This window comes from Doryrhamphus excisus, linkage group LG19, assembly GCF_037039965.1.
Source record: "Doryrhamphus excisus strain RoL-2023G ecotype Guam linkage group LG19, RoL_Dexc_Guam_v1.1, whole genome shotgun sequence".
Lineage (NCBI taxonomy): Eukaryota > Metazoa > Chordata > Actinopteri > Syngnathiformes > Syngnathidae > Doryrhamphus > Doryrhamphus excisus.
Genome location: NC_136375.1, coordinates 11,801,499 through 11,829,297, shown reverse-complemented (window position 1 = coordinate 11,829,297; position 27,799 = coordinate 11,801,499). Strand labels below are relative to the sequence as shown.

Here is a 27,799-nt window from a genome sequence, read left to right as displayed (position 1 = left end):
ACACAGATATGAAGGCTTAAGGAAGTGCTTTAGTATTAACCAGAGATGCTCAAAACATTTTTTTCAAACAGATACCGACAACCTCACATTACTGCTACCAGGAGAACCAGTGTACAGAGCAGGAAGAACCACTTGGTGTGGCCCAGAAAGGTGCACTGCATTTGGGCACATGCTCCGAGCAGCCAGTGTGATGCCACGGATGTCCACTTTTTAAACACCGTGGCGCTGGTGTTTCCAGTTGCTGATAATGTTACAGTAAATGTTTGTTTACAAGTGAGATCAGGGGAAGTTAGGACATGCCGTTAATGTAACAGGCATGAGGAGCGCTTCATTTGCTCACCCACAGAATACAGGTAATCTCATCCGATTGGGGTGTATGTTTTTTTTAATGATTGGTTATTGGAGCTATTTTTAAGGTTATCCGATTTATCTATATGACATCATAATTGTCAGTATTAACATACTGCATGTGTGTCAATGTCAAGGATGCCCTGTAGGAAATAGACATTTATTGGTTGGCATGTACAACCGCAGCAACAACAAAGAAATGATGCAACAATATACAAAGCAAAGCAAATATAGCATTGATACACATGGAACGATCTGCTTCATGACTTGACTTGATCTTTCAGAAGAAGCTCACGTGCAGTAGAAGAGAAAAACATGTTTCATTTCTGTGTTTTCTTGTTAGCTTGAAGGGAAAAATAACTTCCGGTTTGTTCAGCAACCATACCAAACATTTGGTAACGTCAACATTTGGAGTATTCGTAAAGTACAACTGCGCAATCTAACACGGTGCTATTCAACCGGTGGCCCAGGATGGACATAAAAAAGTCCTGTGGGTTCAGCTCAAAACATGGGTGTGACTAACAGTTTCTGCAGCGGCGCGTTATAGACAATCTTTGACTACTGCTTGTGATGTAGGTCCTTAAAAACTCAGCTCACTTGTTATATAGAGAATCTCTCATATGGAGGATCTTTGACTAGTATTTTTGGAGCAGATTCCTAACAACAGAGCCCTGTTATATAAAGGGTCTTTGACTAGCATTTTATAGTAGATCCTTAAAAAAGCAGAACTCCCGTTTAATAGAAGATCTTTGACTTGCATTTCTGCAGAAGATCCTTAAAAAAACTAAAACAACTACTGTCATATAGAAGATCTTTGACACCCAAAATGCTGTTATATGGAGGATCTCATATTTTTGTAGTAGGTCCTTAAATAAACCGAGGCCCTGTCATATAGAGGATCCTTCACTAGAGGGTCCTTAAAAAATCAACTGTCAAATAGAGGATCTTTAACCATTTTCGGAAGTAAATGTGACGGAATGGCAAAGCTTTTGCAATGGAATGATATACGTGACAAGTAAAACATCTGCCTTAACCAGGAGAAGGTATTACAGTAGGTATAAATGTGTACCTGTTCTTCTAAAAAAGGCACAAATGTGTATGCAACTGTTGTTCTGGATGGCATGACAGTCTGCGGGTGTACCTAATGAAGTGTCCGGTGTGTACTGTATGTAAACAAGGCCTAATCGTTTGCGTCACAGCACCACATGATCACTAGAGAACAAGCGGTTCAAGCTCGTAACACACTCGGCCTGCCAGGTCCTCGGGGTCTCTCTCCACAGAGTTCTCCGAGTCCACATCAGCAGCTTTGTCCTCCTCCTCCTGCAGGCGGCGTGCTCCTCGCTCTTTCATCACGGGCGGGTTCCGATCTCTTGAGGGAGAAAAATAGAGACAGTGATGTGGGTCTGGGTGTCATTTTAGGTTCCGAAAACCCTTCTTCCCTTACCTGCCGTCGAGGGCTCCGTTGCCTCTGTCGTCCGACTGTGGTTTCATCGCTCCTCCAAACCTGTTGCTGAACTGAACCACGGCGCCTGATAGGATGGGCAAACAGGAAAATACATCAAAGTCATTCAAACAACATTTATACACCAATCGGGGACAGGAAGGCTAATGAATGAATGGACTTCACAGAGTATGAGGTCGTTTTTAGTTGATTATTATGAGTAATTATTTTTTTTAAACGTTCATAAAATGTAACACATAAAAAAAAGTTTTAAAAAATACAATGACATTTTAATAATATTTTTATGATTTTATTTTATATATTTTGTATTTTGTATTTTTATTTAATAATAAATAATATTTAAAAATATAATAATGATAATTATAAATTATAAATATATTTGAAATTTTATAATGTAAATATTATGAATATATTATAAATAATAATAATAATAATTATTATTATAAATAATAATAAAAAATAAACACGTTTTAAAAAATACAATGACATTTTAATAATATTTTTATGATGTTATTTTTTATTTTGTATTATTATTCATTAATAATAAATAATATTTAAAAATATAATAATGATAATTATAAATTATAAATATATTATAAATATTATAATGTAAATATTAGAAATATATTATAAATAATAATAATTTATTAATAATAAATAATAATTGGTTAACTGGTCCTTACCAGCATGCTGCCTCCTCCTCCTCCACACCAGATATCCCACAATGAGCAGCAGCAGCAGTAGCACCAGCCCACTCACAAGCCCTGAGACCATCGACGAAGACGATGTCGCTGTGGGGATGCTAGCATTAGCTTGAGTGGAGGAAAGGAAAGCTCTGCTTGATCTCATTGGGTCTTACAGACGACAGTGACGTAGAAGGACTTGGAGGGAGGAGACCAAAAAACCCTGGAGGAGATGTTGACAGCGTAGATGCAGACGTACGCTCCTTGGTGTTTGTCCTCTATCTCGGGGAATTCAAAGTAGGCCAGGTAGAAGACAGCGTGTCCAAACACTGGTTTTGTCACGGAGGTGTTTGTGTTTGTGTTCTTCAAGTAGAAGACGCCTTTGGAGTACAAGGAGTGGACAGAGCATGTGATGGAGAAGCTGCTCCCTCGTGTGACCGACACCTCTTGCGGGCTGTAGACCACCATCACCTGGAAGGTTGTCATGGAGATGAACGGCTTCTCCAGTGACACTACGGATTAAAGACGGAGGTTATTTACTGGATTCATCCACAAAAGAGCCAACTGGTGCGGCACCTTTGATGGTGATCTCCACTGGATTCCCTTGAGGGTAGTAGATGAAGTTATTTGACAGCTTCTTCTGATACTCGCAGTAGTACGACCCCTGGTGGCTGAAGTTGACTTTGGGGAGCATGAAGGTCGCGGCCTCGTTCTCGGAATACTTCTGGATTTTAAACGAGCCTTGGGCCTTCTTCAAGAAGAAGGTGCCGCCCATGTGCTCCGTCAGGACGCTGCAGGTGAACTCCAGGCTTTCGCCCCAGTTGACCTCCACGGATGGACTCACTGTCACCTGAGGCTTCTCCAGAGAGCCTAAATCAGTACAGATGTAACACAAGAGTGGGACAAATATTAGCAACATTAGCATAGCTACTGTATGTGAGCTACATTTTGTACATTTCATCATATGTCAGATCTTTTGGAACATTCATTTTCTACCGCTTATCTTCACAAGGGTCACTGAGGATGCTGGAGCCTATCCCAGTGGGGTACACCCTGGACTGGTCGCCAGCCAATCACAGGGCACATATAGACAAACAACCATTCACACTCACATTCATACCTATGGACAATTTGGAGTCGCCAATTAACCTAGCATGTTTTTGGAATGTGGGAGGAAACCGGAGTACCCGGAAAAATACCCACGCATGCACGGGGACTCTACAAAGAGATGGCCGAGGGTGGGATTGAACTCGGGTCTCCTAGCTGCCATGCAGCCCATTATAGATTCAGTCAGAGCCAATTATACAGCAACTCTAGTCAGTGAGACACTATCATGTAAACAGGAGTTCAAAACCTTCCACTCCATAAAAAAATAGTACATGTTCTAGGCGTCTTACCCAAGCAGATAACACCAGCGTCCTCACTGTGTCCGCAGTTATTTTCCCCGAATCCAGGATGGTTGCAATGCGTGATGGCGGCCTCGTCGCCCGTGCACTCGACATTATCCAGCCAGATGGGGCCGGTGCCTCTCCCAAAGTGGGCGCTGATGGGAGCGGACACGGCGTGACCGCAGCCCAGCTCTCTGCACACCACGTCGCCACTGACCATCTCCCACTCGTCGTCACACACGGTGCCCCACTCGCCCTGATAGAAGATCTCCACCCGGCCAGAGCATCCACTCCAGCCGCCGACCAACCTCACCTTTGCTGTGTATGGAAACACAAAACTCTTACTCAAGTCATATGACTTGCTCTTAACTTCTTAACATGCTGACATGAACGTTTTAGAACTTTGACTTATGGACATTTAGTTGTATGTCCCATGTTTTGCATGGCGGCGGCCATGTTTGTCTTCTACACACATGTGCTAGTCGGTTCTCTAAAGGTGTGTAGTAAATTTTGTGGTGATTTGGCTAAACACTTTAAAGTCAGAGTAGATGTTTTGTAAATTAGCAAGTGAGTTGTGTGAGAAATTTCAAGTCAATCTGACTTAATAAATTCATTCATTCATTCATTCATTCATTTTCGACCGAGGGTCGCAGGGGTGCTGGAGCCTATCCCAGCTGACTGAGGGCGAGAGGCGGGGTACACCCTGGACTGGTGGCCAGCCAATCACAGGGCACATATAGACAAACAACCATTCACACTCACATTCATACCTATGGACAATTTGGAGTCGCCAATTAACCTAGCATCTTTTTGGAATGTGGGAGGAAACCGGAGTACCCGGAGAAAACCCACGTATGCACGGGGAGAACATGCAAACTCCACACAGAGATGGCCGAGGGTGGAGACTTAATAAATAAAATAAAAATAAAAATAATAGCACAGGCAGCCCAGCAGGGGTGCATGTTCTGACAAATGTTCAATAAAAGAGTTAGCATAGAGTCAGATAAACTATCAAACAAGAAAAATCAAATTTCTACAGTTTGAATGTGGAATAAAAAGCTGCAAACCTGCACAGGAAACACCAGCGTCATGTTCGTGGCCGCATGTCGACTTGTTGAAGCCCCTGAATGAGCACTGCTGAAGAGAGGTGCCGTTGGAGAAACACAAGTCGTCCGCTTCCACCACGGGCCCGCTGCCCTGGCCGTAATGAGCCCCGCCGGGAGCGGTCACGACTTGACCGCATTCCAGATGCTCGCACACCGCTTGAGCTTTGCTCATGTCCCAGGAGGCGTCGCACACCGAGTGCCAAACGGTGCCGTGCTGGACCTCCACTCTGCCCGTGCACCCGACGTCGCTGTTCACCAAACGAACCGGCAAGCTGTCTGGGGAGTCGGAGAAAATGTGAACATGATGCAAATGTGCCGCCAAGTGGTTGTCAGCAGCAGGAGTTTATCTCAGAGCCATCTGATTGGACCATTAGTAAGAGCTATGAGGTAATGCCGGGGCATCATTATTGTGTCATCTACGATTTCCTGTCTGCCCTTCTAATACAGGGCGTCTCAACAGGCGGGCCATGACTGACACCCTCAAACATTAGAGTTCTCCTGTCATATAGAGGATCTTGGACAAGTGTTTTTGGCAGTAGATGCCACTTTGAGCACACAAAGGTCTGACCTCAAAATGGTCTAGCGACCAAAAACCTATCAAGAACAGTTTCTTCTTTCTTCCCGTCTGCTGTCAGCCTCATAAACAAGGCCCGGAACCTCACCTGACACTCTTCACACCCCACCTCTGCCTCATCCTGCCACTTTGACACTTTCACTATATGCGTTACATTAACGCCCAGTTTGGACTTTTAGGAAAAACAATCAGACTGCACTTCCGGAATAACAAACAAAAAAACAGACTGTGTACATATATTTATACTGTTATTCTGTATATTTTGTATTTTTCATTCTTTTTTAATAGATGTGTCTGCACCTACTATACCAAAACAAATGCCTAGTATGTGTTTGATCATACCTGGCAATAAACCCTTTTCTGATTCTGATTCTGATTCAGATCAACAAACACATCCCTTTTATAGCCTTGAAGAGTTCCCTGCCCCACTATTTGAAAAGTACAGCATTAACATAAGAAGCTAGCAAGTCCAACACGCAAGTTCACCGAGCTCTCGATCTCATCTGTCACAAGCCTAGAGCGGCCTCGTGTGGCCGTCAACAGTAATGTTCACTCCTTGGTCCTGGTCAGTCAGTATGGATTAACATTTACAAACACGTTAAATTATGTATATGGGTGATTCTCCTGAAAGGGGACGTGCAAAAGTTTTGGTCCATTTGGTTCTTTCATTCAGTTCCTCATACCTGTGCAGATAACGCCAGCAATGGACGTGGCGTTACACCTTCTGTCCAGGAATGGAGTATGGCGGCACTGAGCCAAAGTGGACTCCATGCCATTGCACTCCATCTGGTCGATCCAGGTGTGTCCCGAGCCGTGGCCGTACTCCTCCATCATGGTGATCTTGTGAGCTTTGCCGCAGTGCAGCTGTTGGCACACCACAGTCGCGTCTGTCATGTCCCACAATTCACCGCACACGTTGCCCCACTGGCCTTTTTCGTAGAATTCGACTCTCCCGACGCAAGGATGGTCTCCACCGGCCAGCCTCACGTTGCCTGCGGAAGGGATGTGCGGACATGCAGGTGTGATGATGCGCTTTGGGGTGAAGGAGGGGAAGTCGTTTACCTGAGCACGTGACAGACGCCTCCTCCATGAGATCGTGGCTGCTGCGTTCATAATCCCTCAGTGTGCACTGGGTGAGGGAATTTTCCTTGCCGCCGCAGCTGACCTTGTATCCTCGTAAGTCGCCGCTGCGTCCGAATGAGCCCGAAGTCTTGACGGCGTCCCCGCAGTTCATTTCTCTGCACACCACCGCCGCTTCGTTCATCCCCCAGTTAACATTAAACACCGACGCCCATCTGCCGTCGTTGTGGAACACCTCCACCCGCCCCGAACACTGGTCGGTGCCATTTATCAGTCGGATGGTAGCTAGGAAAGCATGGAGTCCGTCAGGAATTAGTGGGTTGCACACTTGGAAATAATACATACTACACTTGGAAGTGAAAAGTGAACTAATCATCCACTCACATCTTCTCTATCCATCCACATTCTTATGCCAAAGAAATACAGTAATGGTGTAATGACACCTCGCCACAGCACACTGGCTCACTATTTTCCGGCTAGCGACTAGCTTCACCAAACACTGGCTCACAATGAAACAGGCCACTGCTGCTATATTTTTGTTTACCAGTTTGAAAAAGTAAACGCTCGGTGTAGTGTGCCTTTCTATGTTGCTAAGTGAAATCAATGCACCCAGGAAGGAAGTTCCACAGCAAAATACTGTAGTATTACATGTTATCTTCATGGTCACAGCATGGATATAAAACCATAAAACATTATCAAAAGGTTTTAATAGTGGGATTTCTAGTAGAATATGTGTGTCCAACGATGTGCATGAATTAGTTGTCTCTTTTTAGCTGCTTTTATATCTTTAGAACACAAAGAAAATGGAGATGGAGATTTATTCATTCATTCATTTTCTACCGCTTTTTCCTCACGAGGGTCGCGGGGGTGCTGGAGCCTATCCCAGCTGTCTTCGGGTGAGAGGCGGGGTACACACTGGACTGGTCTCCAGCCAATCACAGGGCACATATAGACAAACAACCATTCACACTCATATTCATACCTATGGACAATTTGGAGTCGCCAATTAACCTAGCATGTTTTTGGAATGTGGGAGGAAACCGGAGTACCCGAAGAAAACCCACGCATGCACGGGGAGAACATGCAAACTCCACACAGAGATGATCGACGGTGGGGAGATGGAGATGAAAATTTAAAAAAAAATGGTCAAAAATCCAAAATGTCTATTCACCTGAACACACCACGCCGGCGTCCTCAGCATGACCACAGTTATTATCTCCAAAGGAGGAATGCCCGCAGTGGGCCAAGGACGACTCATTGCCCACACATTCTAGATCATCCAGCCAGATATCCCCAGTGCCTTCGCCGAAGAAGCCGCCGTGTTTGGCCGTCATGGCTGTCCCGCAGTCCATCTCTCGGCACACCACCTGGGCGTCCCTAATGTCCCAGGAATCGTCGCACACTGTCCCCCACTGGCCGTCGTGGAAGATTTCCACCCTGCCGGAGCACCGGTCTGTGCCGTTGACAAACTTTAACGATGGGGTCCCTGAGAATGGAAAGAAATGTGAAAAAAACAATACCTCAATGAGCCATGTCTTGTTTGTCACGTAAGAGCGGACATCTTTGATATGCGTGTTCTAAATAAACAGAGAAAAACAACAGGTGGATATTCTTAGTGGGTGGGGCCCCCCGTGGAACATAAGGGGGGTGCTTTCATTTTAATGCAGACCTACCAACATATAAAAATGTGTATGCTCTCTATTTTAAAGTTCAGTATGTACAGTACAGATAAATGAATAAATATTATCAGTTTCTGTAGTATTTCAAATATAATATATAATATGGGGGGGGCATGACAGACTGCACTAATGTAACTATATTGCCCCTAATGTCTTATATTCTCTGATTATATCTTCTATATTGGTTAATACAAGTGTAAAGGTGACTATAGGGGTGTTATTTTATTTCTAGATGGCTCTAATGATACATATAATAATACATAAACATATTTAGAAGATTGTAAACTATGCCCTAGCTATGAAAATATTTGTTAATATTGAATTAATTAAAAACTGTGCAGAAATTCACCTATAGTGGTGAGTCTGGAACCACTGAGCCGGGATAAAGATAATAAAAGGAATGACTTTTTACACTTTGTGACAACAATTAAGAATATCCAAAGGTTACCTGCGCACGAAAGCGACACCCCTCTGCATGAGTCAGAGGTTTCCTCAACAGAACACTGGGAGAACGCGGTGGCATCTCTTGGGCAGGTGGCCCTCAACGCGGTGAGATCACTTTCGCCAAAATGCTCTGCGGCTTTGGAGAGAGGCCCGCAACCGAGCTCCTCGCACACCATTTTGGCCTCTGTGGTGCCCCAGTTGTGATTGCACAGTTTGCCCCAGTGGCCGTTGTGGAAGACTTCCAGTCGACCTGAGCAGTGCGTGGTCCCGTTGGTCAATCGGATAGTTTCTGGGAAAACAGGAAGCGTGTATTTAAACAACTAGAAACGCACAGCTGTAGATGACCGTGATGTATAGCGGTTGTCACCTGAACATATGACGCCGGCATCCTCATTATGGCTGCAGTCGTGCTCCCCGAATCCTCTGTGCGGGCAGTCCACCAGGGACTTCTCGTGGCCAGTGCACTCCAATTCGTCTAACCACATCTGATCGCTGCCGGGGCCAAAGAAGGCGTGGTACTTGGCAGACAGCGGAGCCCCGCAGTTCATCTCACGGCAGGTGACAGCCGCCTCCTGCATCCCCCATTTGTCATCGCAAACTGTCCCCCACTCTTCCTGGTAGAAGAGTTCCACACGGCCGGAGCACCTGTTGGTGCCGTTGACCAATCGGAGAGGTTGGCTGTCTGTCCGGTTAAAAAAAGCATATGATGAAATGCACGCGGCTCAACAACCAATCAACACAGCCGACTCACTGGAGCAGTGCACGCTGGCGACGACGCAGTCCCCCTTCACCGGTTCATGCAAGCACTGAGAGATGGAGCTCTCGGTCCCCAAGCACTTGCTTTTGACCCCAGAGGCCTCGCCCAATTCCCCAAAATCCAGAATTTCTGTGGAAGCGAGGGGCTTTCCGCAGCCGATCTCGCGGCAGACCACCTGGGCTTCGACGTTGCTCCATTCGCTGCTGCACACCTTTTTCCAGTGGCCGTCCACGTAGATCTCCAGTCGGCCGCTACACCGATTCTTTCCGTGGCTAACTCTCACGTGTTCTGCAAATGAGTCAATATACCATTTTTTCTGTACATGGAGAATATTTTTTTTTATTCTCCTATCATATAACATTGCAAGGTTCATTCATTCATTCATTTTCTACCGCTTTTTCCTCACAAGGGTTGCAGGGGGTGCTGGAGCCTATCCCAGCTGTCTTCGGGCGTGAGACGGGGTACACCCTGGACTGGTCGCCAGCCAATCACAGGGCACATATAGACAAACAACCATTCACACTCACATTCATACCTATGGACAATTTGGAGTCGCTAATTAACCTAGCATGTTTTTGGAATGTGGGAGGAAACCGGAGTACCCAGGAAAATAAACCCACGCATGCACGGGGAGAACATGCAAACTCCACACAGAGATGGCCGAGGGTGGAATTGAACCCTGGTCTTCTAGCTGTGAGGTCTGAGCGCTAACCACTCGACCACCGTGCCGCATTGCAAGTTTATTCCAATAAAATGGAAAATGTTTCTTTAAAAAGATTGAGCTCATTTTTGGGACAAAAATGATTATTCCAGTGACATATGGCTATTTCTAGTGTTAAAAATTAAGTATGGTGCCCAGTATATATCCATGTACAGTATTTTATGTTTAATACAGAGTAGTGATTCAATCACGAATGTGTACAAGTGAGCCATAATTCATTCTGGCGTGAGACCTGTGAATGTTCTAGAAAGTGAATTGAGTCAAGACATACCAGAGCAGATCACACCGACATCTTCACTGTGACCACAGTTGTTCTCCCCAAAGGGTCTGTGGGGGCACTTGAGGATGGACAGCTCCTTCCCGGTGCACTCCACATCGTCCAGCCAGATCTGGTCCACTCCCTCGCCAAAAAAGGCGCTCTTTTTGGACGCCAGGGTCGAGCCGCACTGCATTTCCTGGCACACCAGGTCAGAGTTGATGTGGCTCCAGTGGTCGTCACACACCGTCCCCCACACGCCAGCGTGGAAGACCTCCACCCTGCCGGAGCATCGTGACGACCCGTCTCCTACCAGCCTGATTTCACGGTCACATTCTGGCCGACAAAAAAAGTTTCTGTTAGATGAGGGCTTGTGAAATATTGGAACTGTTTTTGTTTTTAGCCAAATACTGACCTGTACTCAGCAACAGACTGAGAACACCTAAGACAAAAATGAATTGAACATGAGCTGTCTTCTTCATATTCCTAATAATATATAACAATAAAAAACAATAAAAAATGACAATAATATATGAATATATATTAATATCATGATTCTTCATTCTATCCTGTATTATGTATGTTTTTTTACTAGCAATATTACTTCAGATTAATGTTAATTTAATATTAATTTGTAAAATTTTCTATTTTTTATTTCATTATTGATACTATAGAATATGAATATATAGAATATATAGAATATATAGAATATATATATATATATAGAATATGTCAATACATATTTATTTTTATTTATTAATATTACTATTATTGATTTTTACTAGATTTTATTTGTATAATTTGTTTATGTTAATATGTCTGGTACTTAAATTAATATTGAAATTCATTATATTGATATTGATATTGAATGTAACATTTCAAAACCACTGTAGATTATTGCATGCAATTTGAGGAAGGACAAAAGGAAACCTTACCCAATGCCAGATAAAAAAGCAGCTTTTTGAAGCTCATCGTGTGCCTTCAGCGTAGTCCAAAAGCCTGCTGCACTTGGGGGGAGAAAAAAGCAGAATGGGAAAGAAGGCAAAGCCTAAGGTTTTAGTTCTATTGATGGAAAACGTCTAAATCATATAGTATAAATCATACCTGTTCCATCCAATGGCGTCCGGCATAAACATGCAGTAAATTGTTATCAATCAAAGTCTGGACCCGTGCTGCAAACTGGATGCGTGTTGACATTAGGATCAATCATTAAAAGCGGAGGATGAGAGGAGATGATTTGAGCCAATATCATCTAAATCATCATCTGTTTAGCAGCAAGTACAACGTGATGATGGCATGGTGGTGAGAGAAGCGAGGAGGAGGAGGCGAAGTTAGCCTTGTGTGTTTTTCTAATTTTCTATTAATAAAATAGCTTTAATGGAGGTGGCAAGTTGAACTCCCTATTGATCCCTGGGTAAATCATTGCAGGCGTGCATGTGTGCAACATTTTGATGGGAAATGAGGACCCGTGCGGGACAAGAGGGCAATCGGGAGTATGCCAGCGTCCAGTCAAAGTGCAGATTTGTCAGCAAATTATTGTGAAATCATCGGCAAAAAAACATAAAAAGCCTGAATATAGAGGAACCTCCAAGGTCAAACACAATGCGGTCCTGCACATGAGTTGTTTTGGAATCCTCGAATAAAACCCCTCCTTTATCGCGATTGGTGAATTTCTTTGTTATTTCATGAGTTCCTCAATAACTACTCTAAATGTATGTGCCTTAGTTCCTCAGTAACTACTCATTAGTTCCTAATGAGTTAATTTGTTCTTCAGTAACTACCCTAAATGTTTGTGCCTTACATCATTAGTTCTTTGTCATTTCATTACTTCCTCAGTAACTACTCTTAATGTATGTGCCTTAGTTCCTCAGTAACTACTCATTGGTTCCTAATGAGTTAATTTGTTCTTCAGTAACTACCCTAAATGTATGTGCCCTAAATCATTAGTTATTTGTCATTTCATTAGTTCCTCAGTAACTACTCTTAATGTATGTGCCTTAGTTCCTCAGTAACTACTCATTAGTTCATCAATAACTACTCTAAATGTGCCATAGTTCCGATGTAACTATGCTACTCATTAGTTCCTCAATAACTATTCTACATTTTTGTACCTTAGTCAGTTCTTCGTTAGTTCATTAGTTCCTCAATAACTACTCTAAATGTGCCAGAGTTCCTCAGTAACTACTCAACTCATCTGTTCTTCAGTAACTACTCTACATTTATGTGCCTTAGTCAGTAGTTCTTCGTTAGTTCATTAGTTCCTCAATAACTACTCTAAATGTGCCAGAGTTCCTCAGTAACTACTCAACTCATCTGTTCTTCAGTAACTACTCTACATTTATGTGCCTTAGTCAGTAGTTCTTTGTTAGTTATCAGTTCCTCAATAACTACTCTAAATGTGCCTTAGTTCATCAGTAACTACTCTACTCGTTAGTTCTTCAGTAACTACTCTACATTTTTGCACCTTAGTCATTAGTTCTTTTTCAGTTCTTTTTTAGTTCCTCAGCAACTATGCTAAAATGATGTGCTTTAGATTCCTCAGCAACTACTCATTTGCGGTGTTCTTTTTCTGTTATCGCTTTGGTCCTATTGCACTTAGCAGCTTCCCGCATTCCTTTCTGGTTCTACGGTTATCATCATATTTCATTGGGCATCACAAAGCAAAGAAAAAAAAGAGCCCCTACCAGTACATGTAGAAACTTTTATTGGCTTGGAAACATTGATGGCAGAAGAATGTGATCATTTCACTTGACAAGTGTAAAAAGTCCCATCATGTTTATCATACCATGGCACAGCACGCAGGAAAGCGGAATAGACACAATATTAGGTACACTTGCACAATATAATGTGGCCCCATACAAAATAGCCCACCACCATCTAATATCCTACAGGACACACTGGAGCATTTCAATGACAAAGTGAGTGTGTAGTGGATCCCTCTAGTGGTCAAGTTGCTAAACTGCAAGTTTGAAATATGTATTTTTTTTGTTTGTTTTAGCTATGAGGCTAGGAACAAATCTCTGCATGATATGGTGCAAACTAGTAATGTGCGGTCGATGCTGAAATATCGATACTTCCGAATCCAGCGCTTCAGACTCTAAAATTGATTCTCCAATCAAAATGGCGATACGTTTGATACTTGGGTCATTGGAGGTAATGTTTGTCTGTTGAAAGGATGACCGACTGTAAACAGAGCTGTATGTGAATCTTGAGTTTACATTCTTGTCGTAGTTCCTAATAATTAATAATTGTATAATATTTGAAATTGTTTAAATTAATGATTTAATGAATACTTTAATTAAATGTCTTGTATTCTTTATGCTATGATATAAAATACACAGTTTTTTCAAATTTACCAGACGCATTCGGTGAATTTGCACCAGGTATCGGATGGGTATTGCCGATGCCAGTCTGAATTTTAGTCCTATTGGATCGAGAAGGAAATCACTGATGTAGACCTCCCCTTTTTGGTCAGACAGTTTTACATTAAAGTCAGTGGAGGATGTAGAAGGCAAAATCCCATGTTTGGCATCACGCTGGCGTACACAGTATGAGGTCACAGGAGGTTGTTGTGTTGTCACCTAAGATTCAGAATCCTGCATTTAAAAAACAACAACAAAAACCACTCCTTATCATTTATACATTAAATGGTGGATAAACGTGTTACCCTGCATGTCACCTCAGGAGAAAGCGGATTGGATACCTTATACTCTCTTGTCCTTGTCTGTTACATGCCACTTGAACGCGAACTAAAACCACATTCATTAAACGGATTGGTCGTGCCAGATTTGGTAACCCTAACCGTCAATAAAAATGTACATAGTAATGATCATAAAGAAAAAATGAGAACTACATCACAGTTCATCACGCACTCACTGAACAATAGGAGTTTAAGGTGACTATAGGGGTGTTATTTCATGTCTACGGGACTCTAACAATGTTAAAAACTGTATTTATAAAGTCATTAAGATGTTTTCGATGCTCTAACTACAATAATTTTCCATTCATTAAACACTTGCTTACTTCATCCCTGTCCGGTCTGGAACCAATTGACCGCTATAAACGAGGGACAAGTGTATTAGCATTAGCCGTAATACTGTACACAAGGTTGTCCTTATTTGTTTTGTGATTGTGATGTTCATGTAGGGAGGCGTTAATATTGTGTAACGTGATTAAGATGTGAGTGATGATGTGTGCTTACTGTGACGGATGGTCCAGGACGGATGCCCAGGAATGCAAACACAGTGTTGTTCTCTTTAGACTGGAAGAAGTCTTCATAATCCTGTGAGGAAGGGGGGAGAAATGTTGGCAAAGTGAGATCAAAACGTCCTTATTGAAGCGCTTCTGTTTTTACAGTAATTCAATGTGGTTACGGGGAGTAATGGTGACTTTACTTCAACCAGCGAGAGTGACGGCACATAATCTGCCCCGGGCGGCCATGAAAACGGGATTACCACAGGATTACAGAGGTGCCGTGCGTAAACTCTGGAGTCGAGAGTGATCGAACTCACAAGCTCGCCAGGCAAAAGGTAGTTTAATCTCCAAATAACCAAAATAGACATGACCTACTTTGTGCCATAAAAGTCCCTCTGGGAGAACCAACAGCAAACATTCATGTGCAGAAAGGCACAATGGAACCTATTATAATCCCTCTTTTTTCCTTCATACCGTGTGTAGAGCTTTAGTCCATCCTATGTCACAAACTGCAGAGAGATAAAAACGCTTCAAACAACAGCAGAGAGCGCTGAAGCGGTCATGAATAAATACATGAATAAGTAGGGTGAGCGCGAATCAATTGTTAATTCATTACAAAAGCTAATTGACTGATAAATAAATCATGGAGGTTCACCAAAAATAAATTAAAAAAATTATTAATAAAAAATACATTAATAAATAATAAATAAAACATTTTAAAGTTAATAATAAAAATTATTACTATTATAAATAATAATTTTATTTTCAGTATTTTTGTGAACAACGTTGCTCATAAATTAACATATGCAGGTTTAAAAATATATATCTGAAGGTTAAAGGCCCAAATAAGCCATCCTACCCCACAGTAGCGATCCTCATTGAAGATTTGCGGAGGCAGTGGGTTGCCCTTGGCCGGCTGCTTGTCCCGAGGGATGTGCCGGTACATCCAGAGTCTCTGCTCCTCCAGCATGGTGATGTCTACTTGCTGGAAGCGGATTCGATTGGCCTCGAGGAACCCTACCACCGACTGCTGGTGCTTTTTCACCTGGAGATGGAAATAAACAAAATAACAAATAATAAAATAACATATAATAAAATTGCCAACCATCTAACTACTCCTAGACAAGAAGGTGAAATTAAATGCTAAGAACAAATCTGATTGTTTTTTTTTTGTTTTTAACTGTCATAACTCGGTGGCATGGGCCTGCGTATTTTGGGGATGCCGACGGCCACAATGGAACTATTGTGTGCCACTCAGGGGTCATTCGGTACGCTCACACACCCAAACATGCCTGACCCTAAAGTGCATGCTCAATAACAAGCCATTGCTGTCTCTGAAAGACTGATGCTAGATTCAACACTCGCTCATGAAATGTATAAAATAGTAACCCTCACACTGCAGCACTACATGCGCATCAATTGTTTGAGGGCATTCTGTGAAATGAAGGATTAACTTGGACTAATCCTTTCATTACAAGAAAAAAACGGGGACAAAACAGGGTTGCTGAGGACAAATAGAGCAGTGGGTCTCGACTGGTTTTGGCTGCGGGGACACTCCACTCCACACCACTCCACTCTCTACTGTATATTTAATGAAAAGACAAAGACACAGAAGTTGTTATAGAGCCTTAAAACTGAACAAATAAAGAATGTCAATTATCACGACAACAGAGGATGACAATACACAAAAAATATCAGGAAAAAGGTCACACAGACACTTGAGCCAAAGTACGATGATAACCATAGAACCTCAAATCAAATTTATTGCGATGTGACGTAGAATAGCTCACCTCCCAGCGGCACAATGTCATCCCACTCCAATCTATGTTTTCAACTCTTTCTGTATAAGTGCTTCATTTATTTTCACACTGTTCGATATCAAGCCTGGCATAACCTAATTTGCGCTTCATCTATCGGGCACGGATGATTTCCGCCCCACTAATCTGATTCTGTAAAGCTTGGAACAGATCACTTTCTCTCTCCTACATGTCTCTTACTAACCCTTTCTTTTCCCACACATTTCACTTCCAATCAGCTGAGCCTCCCCGCCCCCCTTAACCAGTCTTTACTAACACAATTGAAAGGAATTCAAATGCAATCACAAGCTCAGCACTGACAGAACTGACCCAAATGGAGAACTTATTCAGGCGTGCAATACAGTGCAGTGTGGTCCTCTGTGACATAAGTGTATGTATGTGACTTCAAACTCTTCCTTTGTCAACGATATCAAAGATTATATGTTGACAAAGATGATAATAACCAAGTAAATTATACATCCATTCATTCACACGCAGACAAGATTAGAATTTCGTTTGAGTTAAAAGCAGGCTCTAAATTACACATGGTCACAGTTCGGCAACATTTTGCTGACAATAACTCAACATAGTTATTTTCCCTTTCAAACAAGCCCATTTGCGCCCCAAAGTCAAAAGTTCCAATGAAAAAAAAACAAAACAACCAAATTAGTGACACTACTGACAACACTCACCGCCACTGATCCACTTGACGAGGCGACGTAAACCTTGATGACCATTTTAATCCCACATTACGGTCACAGCGTGAATGAATTTAGCCGACAGTGTCGCCCAACAAAGCAGTGAAAGTGGTGTATTTTTACGACTAAGTGGTAAATGATAGAGAAGCGAGTCGACTCTTATAAACTATAGTAGTGCGCTACTGCTGATCATCAGCAGTCGTCTTTCTCGCGCGAGCACACACTTCCGGTATTTATTATCAAAATAAAACTAAGAAAGCCATTTTCAGCCTTTTCTCCTTTAACGGCATCGTATATTTATGATTTCATGACGTGCAGCAATTTACAATATTCAATATTAGTTTTATATGAGATATCGTTTGACTGATGCATAGTCCTACTGAAATTGGACATCATGAAATTGCATATGTATTTATTGTGAAACCATTTTTTAAATGTCTGCTGCAGTGACGTACCTTTACGTCAGCTGCAAGTTTAGGTTAGAAGCAGCCAGACTTGATTACGCTGAACGTGTTAGTTTCCCGGCCACTGCAACGATATGTTTTACATTTTCTGGTCATGTGAACAATCATTTGATGTTCCCACACTGGCATATTAACGGAAGTGATAGCTAGTCCATTCATTATATTATGTAATATCAATGCGTTAGTGTGTGTAACCCAACCAACCGTAATCACGTAGTGTATTGCTAAGACGAGCTGGTGACGTCATAGAAGCTGTTCCTATGCTAACACAGCACAGCAACAGGAACAGTAATGTCCGTCCTGCTTGCTTACACTCCTCGCAGCTTGGTTCTACCTAGTCGAACTTGGCAGGTCCATACTCAGACACGAGTCGGAACTCTGCGTAGTAATGACTTTTACCAAACAAACGTCATGGAGGATGAAGCTGGGGGTGGGCTGGGAGGCTAAGCTACTAGCTAACCCGTAAGCAGCAAGGCAGTGTTGTTTGTATCTTAGCGGAAGTTCGCCCATTCTCAATGTTGCAGACTTAAGGTTATTTTGTCAAATGCCTTGCCAACAACGACCATTTATGAGGTACCTATCTGCAAGTGAAAGTGCAGGACTCGACGCCTAACGGTAAGACAGGTCTCACCTGTTGATTGTCGGGCTCGAGGCTATCCATTCTAACGCCATTAGCCACTTAGCTTTCCGTTGGCAACTATAAATGTGACAAGTGACAGTAAAGTATAAAAAATTCAAAATATATGGAGTATAGCTTCATATATTTATGTGTGTATTGACGTGGGAAGCCATCTGTGCCAACAATGCACCTGTCAAGACCAGACGGTGAGGGTTTAGCTTAATCCTGTCAAAGATAAGCTAGCTCTACATGCTAGCAAACACTTGACAGCTAAAATCATACATTTGTGGAAGCTACGTCACTACTGAAAAAAATAATTAGAAGGATTATTTCTGCATCGAAGGTTAGTGCAATGCAGTGATTACCAAGCACTGTTCTTTATATATTCCCTCTTTGTTGATTTAGTATTGTGGGCTCCTGTTGCCATAGAAAAAACACATCAAGTGTGTTATTGCCTGGATGATTTAGAAGGGTGCAGAGGACAGTCTCACTTTAAGGTACCGTTACAAACGAGTGTTAGGGTCTCTCTAATGATACTCTGTATCATTAGTTTAATGTTTAAGATGTATTTGTTGTTGAGTAACGTGCCTTTTTCCATGAGAGCAGTCATCTGCACTTCTATTACTGTTTAGCATGGTGGAAACTTGTAGCTCATTGTGGTGTTGCTTAGGAACCATGTTGCACAATAAGGAAGGCAGTTGCTTAGTACCAATATGGAGTCCAGTTTAAGAATGAGTGAACTTTACTGTCAGTCTGGTATAGTGACTCAAGTTTTTACGAATCACTCCCTAAAGTGAATCAAATACTCAATTCACTCGAGGCGGGTGCCACGGAGACTCCCAAGAGGCATTTCTGTCGCCAGTGAAACTCACATGTGCAACATAAGCCCAGCACAACTCACTAAAAAAGTGAACCCATGTCAGTTTCACGATTGACTTGTGGTGAACATGTTAACAAAGACGAATACTCGTGTGTGTGTGTTGGTTCAGTGGAAAAACTCGTTCAGTGGAAAAAAGTTTTGAACAACTCAGCCAGTTCTCCACCATCTCTAGTATGGTGAATGAAGTGTGGTCTCACCTGTGCGCACATCCAAAGTCCATACCTGTCCTGTCTCTCTCTCTCTGTCTCCTGACAGTGCCCCTTCTCATAATACAGAAACAATGGAGTGTAAATGTGACCCGATTGGAGACGACTGGACTGACAATCAGAGCCGACGGTCCCTGAGCAGCATGCACAAGAAGGGTCGAGCATTCTCCACCAAGAAACAGAAACACAACAAGAACTTCCGGGACCGAATCCAGGATGAAAAAGACATTTCAAAGAATGAAATCTACCCTTTGGATCCAGACCGCGACCAGATGTCGGACGGAGATGGGGGGCGAGGGAGCAAGGGCCCCTCTTACTCGGATGACTACGAGAACGAGTCGCTGTCCGAGCGCTCACTCTCACCGTATTCGCGGGATCGAACTCTGTCCCCCACCCCGCCCGCGGGGGTACGGAGAAACCAGATTCCGAGCAGTTCACCCTATAACACAGGTGGGTCAAGACTCAAAGTTCAACCTGTCATGAGACATTTTTCCAACTCTACAGGCATTGTTTTAAAATTCCTAGATGTCATACAAGTGTAAAAAGAAGTTAACCACCCTTGATACTAAGATTTTAATGTCTGTGTTTTATATTAGCTGTGCAGCAACGTGTTCGGGCCCGCCCACCGCGTCCAGGCGGCCGATACCGGGGAGTTCGTTCACGCAGCAAAGAGTCCCTTCCTCCAAAAGACCTGGACCCCCTGACCAAGCAAATGCTCTCGGGCCGCCTGTTGAAGATCAACGAATTGCGCAACGCTCACACCGAGCTGCAGCAGCGCATTGTGGAGCTGCAGAAGGAAAACCGGGTTCTCAAGCACGTAGGTTCCTTGAGTTCTGACTGATGATAATGCTCAGTTTGGATTGGCACTGTCACGGAGGTGTTGGTTCAACGCCATTTTCTTCCTGCTACAGCTCCAGCTGCGCCAGGAGAAAGCTTTGCAGAACTACACGGATGCCGAGACTAAAATCTCCCAGATGCTGTCGTGTCACGCCAGCGAGACCCACGTGCTGCGCGAGCGTCTGCGGCGCACTCAGGAGCGAGAGCGTGTTGCCGAGCGTCGGCTGAAGGAGAAGGAGGCGCAGCTGATGAGGAGTCAGGTGACTGTTGGCCGCATGAAGAAGCTAGTGGAGCAGCGGGAGTTGGGGGCCCGGGAAGAGCTGACCTGTAAGCTGGAGGAGGAGAGGGCGCGCACGCAGGGGGTTGAACTCAAGATGAAGGTATTAGGCTGGTTTTCATCGAGTACAGTTACAAACTTGTTGTCTTGTCGTCTATTTACCTCAACTACAAAGAGGACGGCTGTTAACTGGAAGCAGGCGACAGCAGAGACACTGCTATTTCCTAAATGTGAAAACCTGTCATGAATAAGCTATTTTTTTAACATTAATAATGATTTGGATTGCCAAGTTTTCTCCATGTTCCACATTTGGATGGCAATGTGTCACATTTCTGTCCTGTGTGTGTCATAGGAGCTGGAGAGGAACATGGAGCTGAACAGCAGCAGTCACCAGAGACAGCTGGCTGCAGAAAGGAGGAAGATGCTCATCGCCCAGGAAGAGATCAAGGCCCTGCAGAAGGAGCTTGAACAACTCACCAATAAACTCAGGGTGCATAACTCTGCAGTGATATAGTCACATACCGCATAAATAATGCACATTGTCCTAATTATTTTGTGTTTCTGCAGGAAAAAGAAAGGGAATTAGAGACGAGGAACATTTATGCTCATCGCATGGGGAAACTCCCTCTAAGGAAAGTCACCGAGGGTGAGCCCAAATCAAAGCGTAAGGCTCGTTTAATCATCCTTTTCCCCTTTTCTTCCCGTTGAATCATTTAAGCATCATTTAATAAGCTAAGTAAAGGGAGCTCCAGGGAGGCGGTGGGTAATTGAAAATGCTTAATTTTTAATGTGGCATTGACTTTTAAAGTGCTGTGAACTGCTTGACTGTACAGTTTATTAGAGAAATAATCTAAAAATGCGCATTAATCTGTACGAGCAGTGTTTCTTTGAATTGATTTCAATGCGACGGGGCTGAAAAGTGATTTTGTCTTGTTGCCCAGTCCCTAGTAGGACCCACGTAAAGGGGGTGCAGACACAGGACCGACCGTGCAGCCCAGATTTCCCCTCGCCGCCTCCTGCTGTCAGTGACGTTACAGAGAACAGCGACCCAGCACCTGATGGATACCTGTCACTCAAGGTAAGCTATTTAGGATCACTTTAATGGGTTTTTGCTATCAAACTGCACCAACAATACGTCTGTTCATGTCTTTTGTTCCATTTGATGTCACCAGCAACTGGACACGGTGGATGGACTAGCAGAGACGAGCAAACGTCCAAACCAGGAGCAGCAACATCAGAAGAAGACGGAAGACGTAAGAGGTCCAAGTGAGCAGGAGACAGAAGAGGAACAACACGCAGGGTGGGACAACGCAGTGAAGGAGGACGAGGACAAAACGATAGCCAGCTTCTTGACAAATTTGAGGGAAGGGGGTAGTAACAGGAAGAGCGGCCATGTCCAAGTGGAAGTGGACAGGTGGAACAACGAGACGGCCGAGGCACGTCGCAGAAAGGACCAGCTGCTGGCTAAGATGCGGGAAATCGACCTTCAAAATGACGGAGTGCGGAAATCTGTCTTCGGCGACTCGTTTGCGTCCACCGCGTCTCCAGCTGAGCCTCTCTCCTCCCACATGGAGGATCCGAGTTTTGTTGCTGGAGATGGAAACAGGGAGGCTGGACGCAGACGCAGCCTGCGCTCCCAAAAATCCAACGAGGACTTAATTTTTGGGAGTTACATTCCGTCTTTTGGAAATTCCCGTAGCATGCCCGGGCCTCTTGTCAAAGAGGACGGCGACTCCGCATTGGAGGCGATTGGCGTTTTCAGCCTCAAGGGGGCACAATTGGACAAAAAGAAAGAGAGTGACATGGACACAAACAACAAGAAGTCAATTCTCATGCAGCAGCTGTTTGGCTCTCTGGCAACACCGGCCAGCAACACTAGCAAAACTGACATGCTGGACTTCAACACCAACGACGTGCGTTCAGGGACCCGTGCGGGACGCATGACTGTCAGCACATCGGCGCCGTCGTCGGCCTCCTTGGATGCCCGACACGTCGTCGAGAGCCGGCCGACTGTGCGTGCCATCGCCTCATTCGACGATGACATCGAGGAGCTCATACTATAACATTTTTTTAATGACTAACTTAGCACTCAAGTGTGTGTCGAATATAGCTGACATTAGCTTTTTTGTTGCACTTTGAAATGTTTTTAATTTATTGCACTTGGTACACTTAACAAAAACAAACAAATATCTGTGTTTCCAAAACTCTTCTGTTTTGTTTTTTTAATTTATTATTCTATTATTTAATATTTTTAGTCCAGGATTAAATGTGCACAATAAAAAAAAGTTGTGTTGAGTCATTATTACAACTTAAACAACATAGAAGAGCTGCATCCACCATTCACAAGAAGAAGAAACCTATCTAACTATGGTGTGTAAATACGAGGGGCGGTGTCGCCTAACAAGCCTCAGTCACCTGACCCGATCTCCACGCCCCTCCTGTGGTAGGTACCGACTGTAAAGTGGACAGTCCTCGGACTTGGAGGGGGAGGAGAAAAAAAAACGTTTTTTATATGATGGTCTCCACTCGTCCGTCTGCTTCATACCATGCCGAGAACTTAAAACATTTTTAACTAGAAAGGGGCTGTTAATGCCGGAAGTGGTGCACCGCGGAACCAGGAGTCACGTGGTAAGAATAAACCATTGTTATGCTAATGCTAATTAGTTATTAGCTCTTTTGTATCTTACGGACATGCAGCAAAGAAATTTAATGCAAAGCTTTTCCAGTGAAAATAAAAGGATGCAACTTTACCACTTTGAAAAGCAACACATGCTGTATATATACTGTATATATTTCATCTCAGCTTTGTCATATAACTTCTTATTTTGCATCATATTAAAAGTTTATTCGCGTAAGTGTTTTTTTCATGTAATATTTTGCCTTTATTCCCATAAAATGTTTTCCCAATTTCTGCTATATTTTATTTCTGGTGAATTATGACTGTATTCCTATAATATTGTGACTTAAAAAAAAATTTCTGTAACATGATTTTCCAAAAAATTACATCTCTATTTGCTGTTTTGTTTGTTTGTTACCTGCTGCTGAACTAACCTTTGTACCTTTTAAAGAAGCGCAAGGATGGATGCTTTTACATGGAATTGTTTTGGGCCTTTTGTCCTGCAATGCAACCAAGTTAACCACTAGAAAGCACAATTAAAACAGCAAAGAAAAAGCAAAACATGTAACATGCTAATGGTAAACGGGGACAAAGACTTGTCATACTTATTTTGGTGTCATAACTTTAATATTCCACTCTGTTGCTTATCATATTTACCATGTAATTAATCTAGTTTGCAACAATACTTATGGAGATGCCCCATACAGTGGTGTGGATTCAGTACCAGTATGACTCAAACGATATAGTCACCCACAAAGGTCACATGATGTACAGGCTTACAGGTGTAAGCAATCACCTGTTCCTCAAGGGACATGCAATTTTTTAAATCTTTATTATCATAATTTTGGATAAAATAACAAAGCAGTTTGTTTGTTTTGGCTTTTTCCCTAATTACGGGGTCGCCACAGGATACAGTGAACGTCCTCATTACATTAAAAAACAAAACAAGTAAAGTAAACCTTGGGCAACCTGAACTCCATTAGGGAAATATGTTTTTAATATATTGTATTTAGAGTAAACGCAGTACTTTCATGGGCCAATTTGCTGACTGTGTTCTCCATTTCTCCACTTTTTGATGATCCAAACTTTCCTGAGTCTCTTTAGCCCAGGAAGGGCATCCCATAATAAATCCCCTAACCACAAAGTACATTTTATTGCTGAACTTAGTTTTTAATGCAGCCACCAGAAGATCTTTAGACCAAAAAGGAATGTCGGAATGAGTATTATTGGTTGTTGGTGATCTTTTTTCCCCTTTTGGGTACTTGAATGTAATTACTGGGATTGCTATTTTACGGTTTTTTGTAGTCCTAAACCACTTCCATTTCTGTTTACATATGCAAAGGCACACTCAAGGATGCTCTTTGTTTCATGCCGAGAATAATCACAAAATCCACTCCAAAGCATTTTTAAAGCCACTCAAATTTCTCTTTTACGCCTTGTTAAAAGAGCCAAGCCTATCATTAGCTACATGGCCAGTGACCTCACTGCTGGTGTGTGGTGCCTATTATGGGATAAGTGAGCACAAACCGCATTATTAGAAAGAAAAAAAAACACACAAGGAGAAAGCCTGGGAACACTTTTACAGCATGTTACTACAAGGTTTAGGAGGCTGTCATGTAGATTTTATGCATTTTCCACATCCTGAACAGTCAAAAGTGTTGATATGTTCCTGTTAAATGTCTTTTTTTTTTTTACGATATCTAGAGCTATGATGTTGCATCTGTCGTCTGGATGCAACAAACTGCTGATTCATTTACATCGCATGTGGAGTTGCTGTGGAAACATAAGCACAAGCTGCTGATCGGCTATAATTTGATATGGAAGAATGGCGTCTTAATCACCGCACCAAACTGGGGATTATACCTTATTATTCCTGTTTTACCACTCGCCGTGCTCTCTCTCTCTCCCTCTCTCTCTCTCTTTACTACAGTTCTTTAAAATGTTCAAGAACGTCTACATCACACTTGAGCCACAAAGCTCTTCTACAATGGAGGCGTCCTCGTCCGATACTGTCACTTCAGACGGCCCGGAGGAGTCAACATGTGACGATTCGCCTTCCAGTGACCATCTCCTGACCTTGAAGGCCCTGACGGAGAAGCTGAGACTGGAGACCAGGAGACCTTCCTACCTGGAATGGAAAGCCAGGGTGGAGGCGGAAAACTTCACAGGCAGACACGCCGAAGGGGAATCGGGCAGCAAACGAGGGGACTCAAATGTGATTCGCTGCAAGTTGCGGTCAGGTGTCCTGAAGGCGTTTGAGAACATTGACGAGGCTCTGAGTTGGCTCAGGAGGGAACTGGTGAGACATTCACTAAATCTTTGGTTTACATTTTGTAACCCATTTAGGCAGCAAATTGTTTTTTACAGCAGCCCATTTAGGCAGCAAATAAATTGGGCCCGAATACATGCCTTATTCACCTAATGGCTTAGTGGTTACAATCTAATCTTCACTTTGTTTTTATTGTGGGTTCCCCTTTTCGACGGCAGCCTGTTGAGGCAGCTAACTCATTGGGCCTGACTGATGGAATCATTTATTTAATGACATAGGGACTACATTGTTATTACAGGCTAATTTCTCACTTTTTCTTGTTTATTTTCTGTTTGGATTTTTACCGCAACCCATTTAGGCAACAAATAAGTTGGGCCTGAATACATGCCTTATTCACCTAATGGCTTAGTGGTTACAATCTAATCTTCACTTTGTTGTTTATTCTGGTTTCCCCTTTTCGACGACAGCCTGTTGAGGCAGCAAACTCATTGGGCCTGACTGATGGAATCATTTGTATATTTTCTGTTTTGATTTTTATAGCAACCCATTTAGGCAACAAATAAGATGGGCCTGCCCTCTTTGCTTAATGGCTTAGCAGTTACAATCTAATCTTCACTTTATGCTTTATTTTTGGTTTCCCTTTTCGACAGCAGATCGTTGAGGGACAAACTAATTGGGCCTGACTGAAGGAACCATTTAATGACACAGGGACTACATTGAAATGGTCACATTTATTCTATTTACGAGTTTGACCTATAAACGTGACTTCTTCGCTTAATGATATAGCGATTACTATCTAATATTCCTGTTTTTGTTTCCGTTTTCTACAGCAACTCGTCTAGGCAGAAAACAAGTTGGGCAGTTTGATGAGGTCTTACCCGCATCATTAGCAGAAGAAAAACAATACCGATATGAACAAATATCTCATTTTTATGCCGATATTAGTCAGCCAATAATATGTCTCTAGACATAGCGGTTAGAATATAATAATCCCTGTAGATAGTTAATTTCTATTTTCTACAGCAACCCGTTTAGGCAGCATCAAGTCAGTTGGACAACTATTCCAAACTTTCCACAAGTGTGACTGCCTCCACTCCGCTCAATTAGGCCACTCATTCATTCTTTCATTGGTGTTCATGGAGCGAGCACGCAAAGAGGCACCGACTTTGTGACCGTTTCCACCTTTTGAACAAAGACAGTGGACAAGTGATGAGAAAAAAACGGCAATGATCATCTGCACATTCTGCAGGCCAATGCACGGGAATGAGATCATGTCCAGGGAGTCCCACTGTGCGTTTTCTGTCAATTCGGCGACAACAATAAGGCCTGTGTGAAGACGATTTAATGATACAGAATGCAGTAAGTGTTGACACCTCTTCTTCTGTCCTCCAGGCCGAGATGCGTCTACAGGACCAGCAGCTGGCGAGGCAGCTAATCCGCCTGCGTAGCGACATCAGCAAGATGAAAATCGAACAGGCGTGCCAGCTGCATCGCCGCATGCTCAACGACGCCACCTACGGCCTGGAGGAGCGGGACGAGTTGGCCGATCTGCTGTGCGAGTGTCCCGTCACGCCGGGCCTGGGCTTATCAGCACCGCTGCGACTCATCGGAGTCACTAAGATGAACATTAACTCTCGACGTTTCTCGCTATGTTAGTAGTCGTAGAAGGCTAACCTGGGGTTGTGTTGCTAATCCTAAATAGTAGAGTGGATGCCTGATAAACCTGTTTACCCACCGGTCGGCAAAATATAGATAATTGTGTATAAATCATTTAAAATGTATTATTTATTCTTATCAAGCGAAACAAATATTGTGTCCTTGCACAGTTGTTGCCTGTTTGAACCAATTGTATGCACTTACCACAAACATAATTAAGTACACAAACTAATTAGCATGGTACTTGTTAAGCTGGCTAAAGTGTAGCACACAACACATAGCTGACATGTACATGTACTCCAGTGTAATAAAAACATATTATTTCAAGAAAAATAAATGTCTTCCTTACCTTAATGGAGACAAAAGGTGTGCTTATTGGTTTTTGATGTATTTAACTTTGTTTTTGTTGGCTAACTTTTGTCAAATTTGTCAAATCTTGTTCAGGTGATCCAAGCACCATAACTACCTTCTCAATACCATCACAAAAATGGCGGACTTGTGGGCGGGGCTTTATGTCATTGGTCAGTCTGCATTCGCATCAGTGATGTCGTTTAGCTTAATGTGATCGACGTTCGGCTTTTCTCTTAGTCAGCCGAACAAAAAAGACGGAATACATTGTGGTTATATTATAACTTGTCTATGTTGTAGAGGATAAACGGTCTCCGCTAAAACCTAAAATTTTAAATAATACTTTTTAGACTATCCTAATATCTAGTGTTTTATTCAAGCAAGCTAGCCTTGGCAAGCTAACATGTAGTCTAAAGTTGCGTTTCTCCATAATTCAACAT

The 27,799-nt window shown here is 42.9% G+C and overlaps 4 protein-coding genes across 8 annotated transcripts; 2 read left to right on the top strand and 2 right to left on the bottom strand.

Annotated features, from left to right (window-relative positions):
* Positions 1–31: 31 nt before the first annotated feature.
* LOC131107051 (scavenger receptor cysteine-rich type 1 protein M130-like) lies at positions 32–11,958 on the bottom strand. The gene is made up of 17 exons (XM_078799288.1): positions 11,603–11,958; positions 11,434–11,500; positions 10,914–10,940; positions 10,514–10,834; positions 9,516–9,809; positions 9,132–9,446; positions 8,769–9,053; positions 7,813–8,127; positions 6,624–6,926; positions 6,245–6,553; positions 4,949–5,263; positions 3,891–4,199; positions 3,070–3,363; positions 2,670–3,005; positions 2,494–2,601; positions 1,793–1,877; positions 32–1,717 (listed from the first exon to the last, which is right to left on the bottom strand). The coding sequence occupies exons 2-17, from the start codon at positions 11,468–11,470 to the stop codon at positions 1,561–1,563; spliced, it is 3,810 nt and encodes a 1,269-aa protein (XP_078655414.1). The 5' UTR covers positions 11,471–11,500; positions 11,603–11,958; the 3' UTR covers positions 32–1,560.
* A 1,467-nt stretch (positions 11,959–13,425) lies between these two features.
* On the bottom strand, positions 13,426–18,412 carry sh3bgrl2 (SH3 domain binding glutamate-rich protein like 2). Of its 4 annotated transcripts, none has more exons than XM_078799289.1 (4): positions 18,282–18,412; positions 15,552–15,737; positions 14,700–14,780; positions 13,426–14,079 (listed from the first exon to the last, which is right to left on the bottom strand). In XM_078799289.1, exons 1-4 carry the CDS (start codon positions 18,309–18,311, stop codon positions 13,768–13,770), a joined length of 609 nt encoding a protein of 202 aa, XP_078655415.1. In that variant the 5' UTR covers positions 18,312–18,412; the 3' UTR covers positions 13,426–13,767. The 4 variants fall into 4 exon arrangements, with proteins under 4 accessions (XP_078655415.1, XP_057912735.2, XP_057912737.2 ...); XM_058056752.2 differs by lacking the exon at positions 18,282–18,412 and adding an exon at positions 17,181–17,409; XM_058056754.2 differs by lacking the exon at positions 18,282–18,412 and adding an exon at positions 17,181–17,404 and having other exon boundaries at positions 13,934–14,094.
* Positions 17,668–22,693, top strand: lca5 (lebercilin LCA5). 2 transcript variants are annotated; one of them, XM_058056705.2, is made up of 8 exons: positions 17,668–18,265; positions 19,425–19,805; positions 19,952–20,172; positions 20,267–20,572; positions 20,822–20,959; positions 21,037–21,133; positions 21,411–21,547; positions 21,642–22,693. In XM_058056705.2, exons 2-8 carry the CDS (start codon positions 19,430–19,432, stop codon positions 22,530–22,532), a joined length of 2,166 nt encoding a protein of 721 aa, XP_057912688.2. In that variant the 5' UTR covers positions 17,668–18,265; positions 19,425–19,429; the 3' UTR covers positions 22,533–22,693. The 2 variants fall into 2 exon arrangements, with proteins under 2 accessions (XP_057912688.2, XP_057912687.2); XM_058056704.2 differs by having other exon boundaries at positions 19,405–19,805; positions 21,642–22,692.
* Positions 22,694–22,795: 102 nt separating this feature from the next.
* Positions 22,796–27,335, top strand: fam167ab (family with sequence similarity 167 member Ab). The gene is made up of 3 exons (XM_058056751.2): positions 22,796–23,097; positions 25,017–25,385; positions 26,748–27,335. Exons 1-3 carry the CDS (start codon positions 23,059–23,061, stop codon positions 27,009–27,011), a joined length of 672 nt encoding a protein of 223 aa, XP_057912734.2. The 5' UTR covers positions 22,796–23,058; the 3' UTR covers positions 27,012–27,335.
* Positions 27,336–27,799: the final 464 nt, after the last annotated feature.

What these genes read in the sequence shown, in the direction of transcription:
- LOC131107051 (XM_078799288.1), bottom strand. Translation starts at nt 11,470, where the DNA reads ATGAGCTTCAAAAAGCTGCTTTTTTATCTGGCATTGG. An exon ending in CGCCGGCGTGGTGTGTTCAG is followed by an intron (nt 6,927 to 7,812) that starts GTGAATAGACAT and finishes ATGCTTTCCTAG; the next exon opens with CTACCATCCGACTGATAAAT. An exon ending in AGTGGAGATCACCATCAAAG is followed by an intron (nt 3,006 to 3,069) that starts GTGCCGCACCAG and finishes TTTAATCCGTAG; the next exon opens with TGTCACTGGAGAAGCCGTTC.
- sh3bgrl2 (XM_058056752.2), bottom strand. Translation starts at nt 17,225, where the DNA reads ATGGTCATCAAGGTTTACGTCGCCTCGTCAAGTGGATCAGTGGCG. An exon ending in CGTCAAGTGGATCAGTGGCG is followed by an intron (nt 15,738 to 17,180) that starts GTGAGTGTTGTC and finishes TTCCATCTCCAG; the next exon opens with GTGAAAAAGCACCAGCAGTC. An exon ending in ATGAGGATCGCTACTGTGGG is followed by an intron (nt 14,781 to 15,551) that starts GTAGGATGGCTT and finishes CCTTCCTCACAG; the next exon opens with GATTATGAAGACTTCTTCCA.
- lca5 (XM_058056705.2), top strand. Translation starts at nt 19,430, where the DNA reads ATGGAGTGTAAATGTGACCCGATTGGAGACGACTGGACTGACAATCAG. An exon ending in AAAACCGGGTTCTCAAGCAC is followed by an intron (nt 20,173 to 20,266) that starts GTAGGTTCCTTG and finishes TTCCTGCTACAG; the next exon opens with CTCCAGCTGCGCCAGGAGAA. An exon ending in AACTCACCAATAAACTCAGG is followed by an intron (nt 20,960 to 21,036) that starts GTGCATAACTCT and finishes GTGTTTCTGCAG; the next exon opens with GAAAAAGAAAGGGAATTAGA.
- fam167ab (XM_058056751.2), top strand. Translation starts at nt 23,059, where the DNA reads ATGCCGGAAGTGGTGCACCGCGGAACCAGGAGTCACGTG. An exon ending in GCGGAACCAGGAGTCACGTG is followed by an intron (nt 23,098 to 25,016) that starts GTAAGAATAAAC and finishes TCTTTACTACAG; the next exon opens with TTCTTTAAAATGTTCAAGAA. An exon ending in GTTGGCTCAGGAGGGAACTG is followed by an intron (nt 25,386 to 26,747) that starts GTGAGACATTCA and finishes TCTGTCCTCCAG; the next exon opens with GCCGAGATGCGTCTACAGGA.